The sequence below is a fragment of the Carettochelys insculpta genome, chromosome 12 (genome assembly GCF_033958435.1).
Source record: "Carettochelys insculpta isolate YL-2023 chromosome 12, ASM3395843v1, whole genome shotgun sequence".
Taxonomy (NCBI): Eukaryota; Metazoa; Chordata; order Testudines; family Carettochelyidae; genus Carettochelys; species Carettochelys insculpta.
The window spans coordinates 17382420-17394337 of NC_134148.1; the positions used below are offsets into that span (position 1 = coordinate 17382420).

Genomic DNA, 11918 nt, shown 5'->3' on the forward strand with positions numbered 1-11918 from the left:
TGCAAAATGTGATTTAAGTGCCAAGTATCATCATTACTACTGCACCAGCCTATGTGGGATATTGGAAAAAAATTACAGACTAGGAACCAGATCTGTAGAACCATGCAATACGTTTCATAAAAAATACTCTGCAGATTTATTTATTTATTTGGTGGCTGGCTAAAGTGCACAGCCTTAGGTCAGAGAGAATGTAACTCTTCTAGAGGCATGTATTGTGCAGCTTTCATTGTTCTTAGGTCTAAATCACCTATTTGTGTAACAGAATATTTTTTGTAACACCACATTGTCTAAGAATCTGCATCATCTTCTTTAGGACTGCAGCTACATTTTGGCGTATATAATTTGTTCAGCTAGATCTCATTATCCTGTAGCGATGAAATTCTATGGAAACAGTGGGAGCTGGATGTTTGTTACAATTTTTTTTGAAAATCCCCAATGTATTTTTTATTCCAATTTATTATTCATGGTTAGTGAAAAAAATACAGAGTGAATAATGTTAGTAAGTTGTTTTTTCATTCCCAGCATGCAATGAATGTGATTGGGATCTTTGCAGAGGAGCAGACCTTGGTACTACAGATCGTGGCAGGAGTGCTGCACTTGGGAAACATCAGCTTCAAAGAAGTTGGCAACTATGCTGCTGTGGAGAGTGAGGAGTGTAGGTAGCTCTGGAAACAATTACAGGATTAATGATGGTGCAACAGGCTGAGTCCCAGATGTTGCAAGGTGAACTGAGCAGAGAGCTGCTTATCCAAATACAGTGCATAATTTTTCATGCTCTGAGATTGTTAATTCAGTTTCTCTTCCAAAACCAATACGGGACCATAGCCCCTAGTTACACACCATGAATCTCATCGACTTAGAGAGGTGGAGCAGCAACTCCCTCCAGAGCTGGCATTGGTAGCCAGAGCATAGATGCTTGTGGGCATTGCCCATATTGTCACCATATCCAGACATTAGATAGAAACCCTGCTGTCTTTCAAAAGCATGTAGATAACAAGGCAACTCTACTGTAGCTCACTGTCAAACCCTGAATGAGCACAGAAAGGAGAAAAGAAAGAGTAGGAGCTGGATAATTGTGCATTTCCTTATTATGCTTTGCACCTTGATGCTTTTTACAAAAAACTTTTTTAAGATATTAATTTCACTAAGTTACTTTCAGTCTGAATTCAGTGCTTAAATTTTAATTTTTCTTCCACAGAGTGGTTTTCTTGTATTCAGATCACTAGTGTCAGCTCTCTTATATGTTCTAAGAAACAGCTGAAGGCCTTTTTTGGGATGGAGTGCAATTTATGTAAAATCCATTTGATTTTAAAGACTTGAATCATTTCTTGGAAGATTTAGAGAAGATGTTGAGCCATAAGTCTCATTGTTACCACATCCCACAAGATTTATTTCTGCTGATTCCTGCATGAAAGATTTGTGGGTTTTCTTGTTTTTTGCTATTGTTGGGATCCATTGGTTTAGTTAAAAAACAACTCTGCTTGTTCTTGCAGTTTTGGCTTTTCCTGCTTTCCTCCTGGGAATTAACCAAAGCCGCTTGAAGGAGAAACTGACCAGCAGGCAGATGGACAGTAAGTGGGGCGGCAAATCAGAGTCTATTAATGTGACACTCAACGTGGAACAGGCTTGCTACACCAGAGATGCTCTAGCCAAAGCCCTTCATGCCCGTATCTTTGACTACCTGGTGGAGGTAAGTTGAATTTTTTCTGATTGTCACTAGTGTATAGTGACAGAGAGATAGCCGTGTTAGTCTGTATTCTATCAAAACAAAAAAGCAGTCATGTAGCACTTTAAAGACTAACAAAATAATTTATTTGGTGATGAGCTTTCATGGGACAAACCCACTTCTTCAGATCATAGCCTTTCCAGCATAGACTCAATATATAAAGCACAGAGGTCCAAAAATTGTCATGAAGGTTGACAAATCAGAAAAGTTATCAAGATTGGCAAATCAGAAAAGCAGAGAGACTGGGGGGGGGAGGGCGGGGTCGTGGGGATGGAAGTTAAGAGTGATGTCATACATCAAAGTATGTAAAAGAGCCCTTATAATGGGTCAGGTAACTGCTGTACCTGTTCAAACCATGTGTTAATATGTCAGATTTGAATATGAATGTTAATTCTGAGCACTCTCTCTATGGACAGGTGTTAAAGTCTCTTTTCTGTAGAACACAAGCTCTCATGTCTTTAACAGACTGTCCCACTCCATTAAAGGACTGGCTAACAGGTTTCTGTATTTGGAGATTTTTGATGTCTGCTCTACATCCATCATTCTTTGTTGAAGAGCGTTTGCAGTCTGTCCTATATATGTGGTGTGTGGGCACTGCTGGCACATGATGGCATATATGATGTTAGTTGAAGAACAGGAGAATGTGCCCATGATTCTGTAATTAATGTGATTAGGTCCAGTGATGGTATCTTCAGAATAAATATGTGGACAAAGTTGGCAATGGGGCTTGTTGCAAGGAAAAGTTTTAGGATTACTATTATTGTGGTATCTTGATAACTTTTGGACCTCTGTCCTTTGTATATTGAGTCTGTTCCGGTATGGCTATGATCTGAAGAAGTGGGTCTGTCCCACAAAAGCTCATCATCTGATAAATCATTTTTTAAGTCTTTAAAGTGCTACATGACTGCTTTTTTGTCACCAGTGTATGTCATATGGGCTTTCCTTCCAGTTCTCTCCTTTTTGGCCATTGTATTCCTCCTTCTGCATTACATTTCCTCAGGCAGCTACTAATTACTAACCCACTGCTGTGCTGCCCTCGCCATGCCCCTGTCACACACAAAAGAAGGCCCTGGTCAGTGCTCTAAAGCAGGTATGCTGTGGACACAGAAAAGGGATGCAGGACAGCTCTTCAATGTAGCACTGAAGGCATCCATGATGTGCTTGTGTTCCTAGAACATTTAGCTGGGGACATTAGAATGATAGTGGCAGCACTGGAAGGCACTATTGGGGCATGGCCATGGGATTTCAAACAGTGGCTAAAAGGTCCATGCTACATCTTTTCAAAAGATTTAACTGGCTGGTGAGTGTGCTGTCTCCAGCACTGTTAGAGGCATTATGCCTCTTCTCACCTTCCAGTCACTGCTGTGCATGTGGGGCACCACTTTCTCCTAGCCAACCCTCCCTCCATCCCCAAAGTACAGCTCAAGCTTTCAGGGCCCTGATGTGATCTATATTATGGGGACACTCTCATAAAGGAAGGAAGAGTCAGGTAATGAAACTCACAGGAGTTGTGACAGCCTCCCTTCATTGTGCTGTTCTTGGGGCTTTCTGATATCAGACAAGATACTGGACTAGCTGGAGCAAAAGTTTATTCCAGGGTAGCATTCGCATTTTCTTATAACTACCTCATCTATAGCAGGCATCACTGTTGCCAACAGCTTAAAAGAGCAAAACAAGGAAAAGCAGCAATTTTAAAATGTAATGAGAAGAATAAGGTTGCATATTAGCCAAACTGTCACTACTGAGCTGTTATTAAAAAATCCTTTTATTTCTTATTTGCTTGCTTTATTTCTTTTTTTAACTGGTTCAATTACTCTCTCTAATGAAAAACAGTTTTACAAGTGGTAGCTCGGAAGGCTCACTTACTTGTGTACAATTTATTATGCTTGGATAATAGTAGAACACTCATTTTCTAACTGACTTTAGAGTTTCCGTTTATAAAAAAAGTGAAATGCACTTGATGAGAGAAAAGGGAGTTTCATGCTACCTTGCATACAAAGAGTTTATTTTTTGTACAACCCAATTTTTTTCAGTTCAGAGTTGCTTAAGAGTTTAAACTGTAACTTGTTTTGTATAAACATGTTTTCTGGTTTTATTAGTCCATTAATAAAGCTATGGAGAAAGACTATGAAGAGTATAACATTGGTGTCTTGGACATTTACGGCTTTGAAATATTCCAGGTAAGACCTTGCAAACTTTAAAGATCTGAATTGACCTGATGGGGGAGAAAGATTTGTTTGATTTTTTTTTTAAACTGCGTTCAAAAGAAAGGAAAATGTCAGTTGTCTGGGCATTCATACAACTACAGTGCTCAGTGGTAATAACTTACGCAATAAAAAATGAAGTACTGAAAGCAGCCTCAGAGAATCTAGGTCACTACCTTTGCACTGAGGTTCTGACAATAGTCAGAAAAGCTATAAAATCAGTGGCCAGCCCATCACTGAAAATGTTCGTTAAAATCTTTCCTAAAGTTGCTTATTATAAATCAAAAACTGTGGAAGGTGGAGCATGAATCTAACATTGTTAATTTTTCTGTATTATAGAAAAATGGTTTTGAACAGTTCTGCATCAACTTTGTTAATGAAAAACTTCAACAGATTTTTATTGAACTGACATTGAAGGCAGAACAGGTAACACACTGATAATTTCTGAGGTTAAAAATTCAGAGTTAGCTGTCACCCTTTTGCTTCATGTTGGACTGAGGTTTTCAACCAGTGACAATACACTTTGCCTCTTTGTAAAGGAAGACAAAAAAAAAATCATTGTAGTTGGCTAGTCTTGAAAATGTAAATAACATCAGTTACACACATCTGTCTTCCAGTAAAATGACAGAAAGGTTATTCTCTTGTACAGTGTATTTATGCAGTCATATGATTTTTGGATTACACATGCTGAGTGCTCTGACTCACTGAAATAAGTGGAAAACTGTAGCTTGGTTCCAGCCCTCTAATATATTGGACACTGCACTAAAAGTTAAAATGCAAAAATGGTTCATCTCACCCATTTTTTTCTATTTTTAATGATACAGAGACTTTGGTTAAATTGGCTCTACATTTCTTTTTTTACTCTTGTTATTCCTCACTGCTCTGCCCTTTTAAAAGCACGTGCCTCTCTCTGCCCTGGAATGTTCTTGCCAAGTTTCTCTTTACACAAGCATCAAATTCCACACAGGAAAACAATGAGAGCTTGCAGTATGCCCAGTGAGTGTGGTCTAGTAGTGCTAGTGTAAACCTGGCACTGAAGGACTCCAGAATCAATATCTAAGTGCTCTTGGTCCAGTTATTTGGGATCAGTATTTCCAGAAGTGAACACACACAACTTAACTTCCACAAAAGTGGTCACAATCATAGCAGTTATGTAAATGACTAGTTAAGCATCCAGATGGGGTTTACATATATAATTGATACAAGTAGATCTGATCAAAAAACATTTTTGTGAAATTTTTCTATCAGAAAACATTGAATTAAAATGTTTTTGTACAGCTGTAGAGTTGGTTGTACTCACAATCACAGGAATTGTGCACAGGAAGAAGGAGCATAATTCTGAACATGCTGTTATGGAGATCTGGTCCTTAGCCTCTCTGTCTTAGTTTCTACATCTATACATTAGCTTTGAGAATCTTGCAATCATCTATATCTCAGGTGTTGTGAAGCTTGTTCTGTCAGTGTGTGTAAAGTTGTTTAAAGATAAACATGTTAAATCTCTGATTAGTAACTGCTCAAGTCAGGGATAACAAGGAGAGCAGATGTAGAGGTGCAGTGCATGCAGAGGGGAGGATTTTATCCCAACAGTGTTGGTGTTGTGTAATACAGAGCCAGATTTTACAGAACTGGTTGAACCTCTCTAATCTGGAAATCTCTCATCTGGCAACATCCGTAATCTGGCATGATTTTAGTTAGCAGACTACCACTTATCATATGTGTAGCCAAGTTTCCCAAGGTCTCATAAAGTTTGTTTACAGCTGCCAGTCCTGGCTATCAGTGTTCTGTACTGTTATTTAGTTGTAACATACCCAGAAAGGCCCTCTAAGAGCCCAGTTACCTGTGGAAGAGTTGGCAATGTGTTAGACAAATTTGACCTCCTGTGGTCTGGCAAATTCTCTTGTTTGGCACTGGTCAAGTCCTGAGGGCAGCAGACTAGAGAGGTTCAACCTGTATTATTTTTCACATAAAGTAACTATAAATCTGACGTTGAGGGACAGATGAGGTCAGAATAGGAAGAGATACGTTGTAGTTGGTGCTTTGATCAGCAGTATTACCACTGTGTTATTGAACTTATATTCAAAGGGCCAGATTTGTCCCTGTGGTAATTCTATTGACTCAAGGAAATGAATTTGTCACAGAATTCCACGTTGTTCACTTAGAACACAGTTCCTTGACTCGTCCACATGAACCCATAAAAATTTCCAGCTGTGTCACAGGACCACTGAAAAGAAGCTCCCAATCACCTGTATAGATACATCATTTGATATGCATTTGAATGGTGTGTGTACTACCCTAAATCCACTACTAAACCTACAAGGTGAATGAATATTTGGGCCTTTCTTTCTGTCTGTCTCACAGGAAGAATACGTGCAAGAAGGAATTAGGTGGACTCCCATAGATTATTTCAACAACAAAATAGTATGTGACCTCATTGAGAATAAAGTGGTAAGTTTTTGTTACAAATACAGGTGCATGAAACTGAGATATTTTGCTCCAAACTAATTGTTGGGACTGCCTGGCAGTCAAGAGTGGTCCAGGGTTGGGCAACAAGTGGACCATCTTAATCACCTGCGGGTGATATGTATTAAAGGCTGTGTCTACACGTGTCCCAAACTTCGAAATGGCCACGAAAATGGCCATTTTGAAGTTTACTAATGAAGCGCTGAAATGCATGTTCAGCGCTTCACTAGCATAAGGGCGGCCGCAGCACTTCGAAATTGATGCGCCTCGCCGCCGTGCGGCTCGTCCAGACGGGGCTCCTTTTCGAAAGGACGCCGCCTACTTCAAAGTCCCCTTATTCCCAGGAATAAGGGGACTTCAAAGTAGGCAGGGTCCTTTCAAAAAGGAGCCCCGTCTGGACGAGCCGCGAGGCGCGTCAATTTCGAAGTGCCACGGCCGCCCGCATGCTAGTGAAGCGCTGAACATGCATTTCAGCGCTTCATTAGTAAACTTCAAAATGGCCATTTGCGTGGCCATTTCAAAGTTTGGGACACGTGTAGACGTAGCCAGAGAGAGAGAAGACTGAAAAGAGAGTCCTGTACTAGTGCTGGTCATTTAAAAGAGGCAGCACTGGAAAATTGAATTTCATCAAAATCCAAGCTATGCTGAGGAGGCTCAGTCACCCGGAGAGACCACACTGAATCATGCAAAATGTAATCCAGCTGGAAAGCTGGGCCCATATGGTGAATGGGACATGGGGAAGCCAAAACTACAAGTACTTTGGCAGCTCAGCCAAAAGCAGAGATTAATGTTGATCCAAAACAAGGAGGTGTGACATTTCCAGGTAGAATTTTTTTCCCCAGGAACTTTTATTATTTAGACTTTGTATCTTGATTTGGGATAAAAATAAACATCAAAATATTGGAATTTCCCATGGAACAGAAATTCTGGTTTGTTTGAGCGGCTGTATTATTTACTCGCAAACAAAGCCCCAAACATTAGACTAGGTTCAGAGGAAATGGCAAACCATTTGCATAGCAGTCCCAATTTTGCCTCTCTGATTTGTATGTAAATAGATATATGGTAAAAAAAAAAAAATGTCATGTATGTCACATTACAGTTCTAGAGATTTGACTCAAGTTCATTAAACTGCAGGAAGAGAGATTAATAGTGTTTGGGTGCGGGGGGAGAAAATTGTGTAACCATTTGTAACAATGTTAAGCTAAAAGAAATAAATTTTCTGGATCCATTAACTTTTCCACCTATCTTAGAGCTATACAGGCAATCCTAACACTTCCAGTTCTTCCTTACCATTGTTTCATGCTAACAGAGAAATTAATTCCGGGTGCAACACCACTGGCTTTGGGGAAGTTACATCTGGAATGAATTTGCTCTAGTGTTTTTCCCCCCCCCCCGATATTAAGGAATTTCTACTTTTCTGGGAAGACCCTGATGCCATATCACGTTTCTTTTATTTTTCCCCACCTCTTTCCCATCTACTTTTGCCCTATCAGAACCCCCCAGGAATTATGAGCATTCTGGATGATGTATGTGCCACAATGCATGCAGTGGGAGAGGGAGCTGACCAGACGCTGCTCCAGAAGCTCCAGATGCAGATTGGGACTCATGAACATTTCAACAGCTGGAACCAGGGATTTATCATCCACCATTATGCAGGAAAGGTGCTACATGAAAGTAGTTTTTAAACAAGAAAAACTCTTATTTTAAATGTTGTGTAATTGCTGTTAAAATAAATGACAGTTAAAAAAAAGTGAATGGGAAATAGTTTTAACCACATTTCCCTTTAATTTTTTTATCCATGGCGGAATAAATGTTATGTGTACCAGAGCATATGGGGATGTGCCCAGTACAAACATGTGCTATCAACTGTGGGTACTGTGGGCACTCTGTTAATCAGCTCTGTGGCATCTGACTCTCCTGTGCATCCACTCAAGTGCTCAGCTTACAGGGAACGCTGGTTTTAACCCTGGAGTAAAACTAAATTATTAGTCACATTTAGAGTCTGACCCTCTTCTGACTGCTGGCAGTTTTCCACTAATGTAACTCCACTAACTTCAAAAGGAAGTACTCTTGTTTTACACAAGCTAAGCGAGAAGAGCCTTAAGCCCCGTGTTTTCCAAATGCAGGTCTACACTTAAAACTTTTGCCAATATTCTAAGGTTTGAGGGTTGTGGAATGCTAAATGACTTTTATATACGTAAAAGCGCCGGTGCTACTTCTGTTGTACAAGCAAGAAGAGTTTTTGCCTGTACTGTTTATTTCATTTGGGAAAAATCCAATTGTGATGGGAAAGTATTTGTTTTCCACTGTAAAGTCCAACAACACTAGGAAGAAGTACTTTTATAGCTATATGGGTAAGCCTTTCCTAGTCTACATGTACTTAAATCTGGGAATCAGTGGTGGTTCTTCTGTACAGAATTTGAGTTTTTAAAATTTTTTGTTTAATCTCACATGAAGGCCAATGGTCCTATCAAATTAGCAGTTTGCAACTGTGATAAAATAGTTATGACAAAACCACTAATTAACATATTATCAATTTATATACTTGAGAAATGCCACACATTTGCAAGGTCAGAAATTTTGCTGTATGTCAGAGAGGGTACATTAAAAATTAAGGACATAGTTTAATTGATAAGGCAAGGAAGAAACCTGCCAAAGTTGTCATTTCTTTCTTAGGCCATCCTTTCACACACAAGAATAGACCTTTTAGACCTTTACAGAACACTGTAATGAGTTCTGCTGAAATCATTGGGACTGCTTGTGGAATAGCATACTGCTTAGCAAGAGTAGGAACTTGTATTGTGGCAGCATACTGCAGGGATTTCAGAAAATGTGCACACAACAGGAGAAAGTCCCAAACAAATTTGCAGCCATAGAGCTGTCTGAATTTCCTTTATTTGTCGTCTAAATTTAGGTCTTTTGCATAGTTTCATTTGATCAGGTATTAAAATACAAAATAAAAATAGCCAAGAAACCCATACATGTAACAGTCAATATGTGGACATGTAACATAGAAATGTGTTTTGAAAAAAGACCATAGAAAGCATTGGGTCAGAGCCGGTCCTGCTTTCAAGAGATTGCCATCTGAAACCTTAGAATTCACGGAGAACTCAAATTAGAATAATAACCAGGTCTGAAACATAGATATACAGGAAGAGGTGTTACGAGAAGTAAATAGTTGAATATACGGAGATACTTTTCACATATTTATACACTGCCTAAGCAATCAGTGTGTCTAAGGACTAATTGTTCACAAAATCAGAAAGCGTTAAGAAAAAGCAAAAGTAGTATTAAAATATTTGTTGGAAGACAGGAAAAATTTTGACATGTGACTGACAGTTTGCCAGAATTTAGATATGAATGAAAGCAGCAGAGTGGTAAGCCTCTAAAAAGTGGTGTTTCCAGTGGAAATTGCAACTGGGAGTTAAATGAAAGCCATTTTCTAATAAAATATAGTTCAGCTGTTTATCATGACATAGTATGTGTGACTGGCTAGAAGATCAGCAACCAACCACTGACTGACTGTATAGCAATTGAAAAGACAACATAGCCTTCTGAGTTAAAACAATGAACCAAAGTTTTGGGGAGTAATCTCCCATCACCCTGATTACCATGCCTCCTTCAAAGAATCATGCTGGACCAGAGATTGCTGGAGTAGAGGTTCAACGTGTAGCATGTGGACAACGAAGTGCAGACAGCGTTGTGAATTCTGGTTGATGTAGGTTATTACTACAGTCTACCACAGAATCATAAAATCACAGAGCTGGAAAGGACCTCAAGAGGTCGAGTCCAGCCCCCTGTCCCAAGCAGGATCAACGCCAACTAAGTCATCCCAGCCAGGACTACATCAAGCCAGGACTTAAAAACCTCTAGGGATGGAGATTCCACCACCTCCCTAGGCAACACATTCCAATGCCTCACTACCCTCCTGGCAAAGTAGTTTTTCCTAACATCCAAACTACTCCATCCTTCTGTAACTTCATACCATTATCCCTTGTTCTGCTGTCTGTCGCCACTGAGAACAGTTTCTCTCCATCCCTTTTAGAGCACTCCTTCAGGACGCTGAAGGCTGCTATTAAATCATCCCTCAGTCTTCTCTTCTGCAAACTAAATAAGCCCAAATCCCTCAGCCTCTCCTCATAGATCATGTGCTCTAGCCCCTTGATAATTTTCGTTGTCCTCCACTGAACCGGCTCCAGCACATCCGCATCCTTTCTATGCTGCAGGCCCCAAACATCTCTTCCTATGGCGCTAAGAGTAGCGGAACTTTCACATGCAGAAACACTCATTTCCTGTCTTTTTCTTACTGAAAGCAACAACTTTTTTCCGTTATGGACAGGTGTGCTAAGATAGCATCAAGAAACTTTTTTTCTTTCAGTTTTTTTAATAGAGTGAAATAAAATATAAAAAAAACTTAGTGAACTTGAAATCTAGTCAGCTTTAAGATACAAAATCCTTTTTGAGTATTGCAAATTTCTCTGCTAATTTTTGTGGATTTTACAAATGACATCTGTGACAGTGAGAGAGACCCTCTGAAATCAGAGGGGAAGTGATTTACACAGGAGAGACTGTGAAACTGCAGACAAAGTGCTGTCAAATGCACTACCTATATAACTTATCTCCCTCTACTCCATCAGTTATAATTTTAAGCTTTGGTTGTCATGGCAGCAGTAAAACATTTTCACATATAAAGGAGATACTTAAAATGGTGATGTCCCCCTTAAATTTGGATTAAGTGTTCTGTTTATTTTTTGTGCTAAGTTCTGCTGTATTTCTCCTATTTGTTCATTATTTTTGAATACTGCAGTACTTATTTAACTACAGAAAACCCTGATAATGCAGAACATTTGTTTTTTTCTAGATGAAATTAAGGTTATTCCCAAGCTTTTACATCTCATTAGCCAGCTGGATAGTATTCTTTTGTATTATATTCTAAATACATATCTGATATCAGCTAAGTCTTATATGACAAACTCATGAGGCAAATACATAGAAGGTTTTATTGGTTACCATGGAATCAGACCAACAGAAAAATCATTGAGAGGGGGTGTTAAAATATTGTTTAATCATCAGGTTCTCTGCTAACCATCAACATTTGATTTCCTTCTTGGCCCAGGTGTCCTATGACATGGATGGGTTCTGCGAGAGGAATCGGGATGTTCTTTTCATGGACTTGATTGAACTCATGCAGAGCAGTGAGCTGTATGTAGACAAAAGTAGTTTAACTCTTACACCGTTGCTAACTAGTATATTGGTTCAAGTGGATGCCAGGTGTCTTTATTCTCCACTGTCTTGCACCCTGTGTAGTCATTTACACCTGCCCAAAGTCGGTATGAAACACAACCAAATCAAAACAGTAGCATTTTGTAGCCAATTTGCACATATGTGAACGATTATACAGTGTGCAAGGTGCAGGCAATGTGCAAAGCAGAATAATGATCAGGGAGCAGGCGGGATATGGTTAGACTCTAGCCATGAATAAGGGCATCAGGATCTAGTTCAGTGATTTATAAAGTGCTTTTAAAATC

General features: G+C 39.4%; 1 protein-coding gene across 2 annotated transcripts in view; it reads left to right on the forward strand.

Moving 5' to 3' along the window:
• The window catches only part of MYO1E (myosin IE), a 161916-nt gene that overhangs the window by 99318 nt on the left and 50680 nt on the right, over positions 1-11918 (forward strand). For both annotated transcript variants that reach the window (XM_075006785.1, XM_075006787.1), the window contains 7 exons: positions 523-655; positions 1494-1690; positions 3826-3906; positions 4270-4356; positions 6289-6375; positions 7884-8051; positions 11507-11592. In XM_075006785.1, coding sequence (XP_074862886.1) covers positions 523-655; positions 1494-1690; positions 3826-3906; positions 4270-4356; positions 6289-6375; positions 7884-8051; positions 11507-11592 — 839 coding nt within the window. The remainder of the gene's footprint in view (positions 1-522; positions 656-1493; positions 1691-3825; positions 3907-4269; positions 4357-6288; positions 6376-7883; positions 8052-11506; positions 11593-11918) is intronic.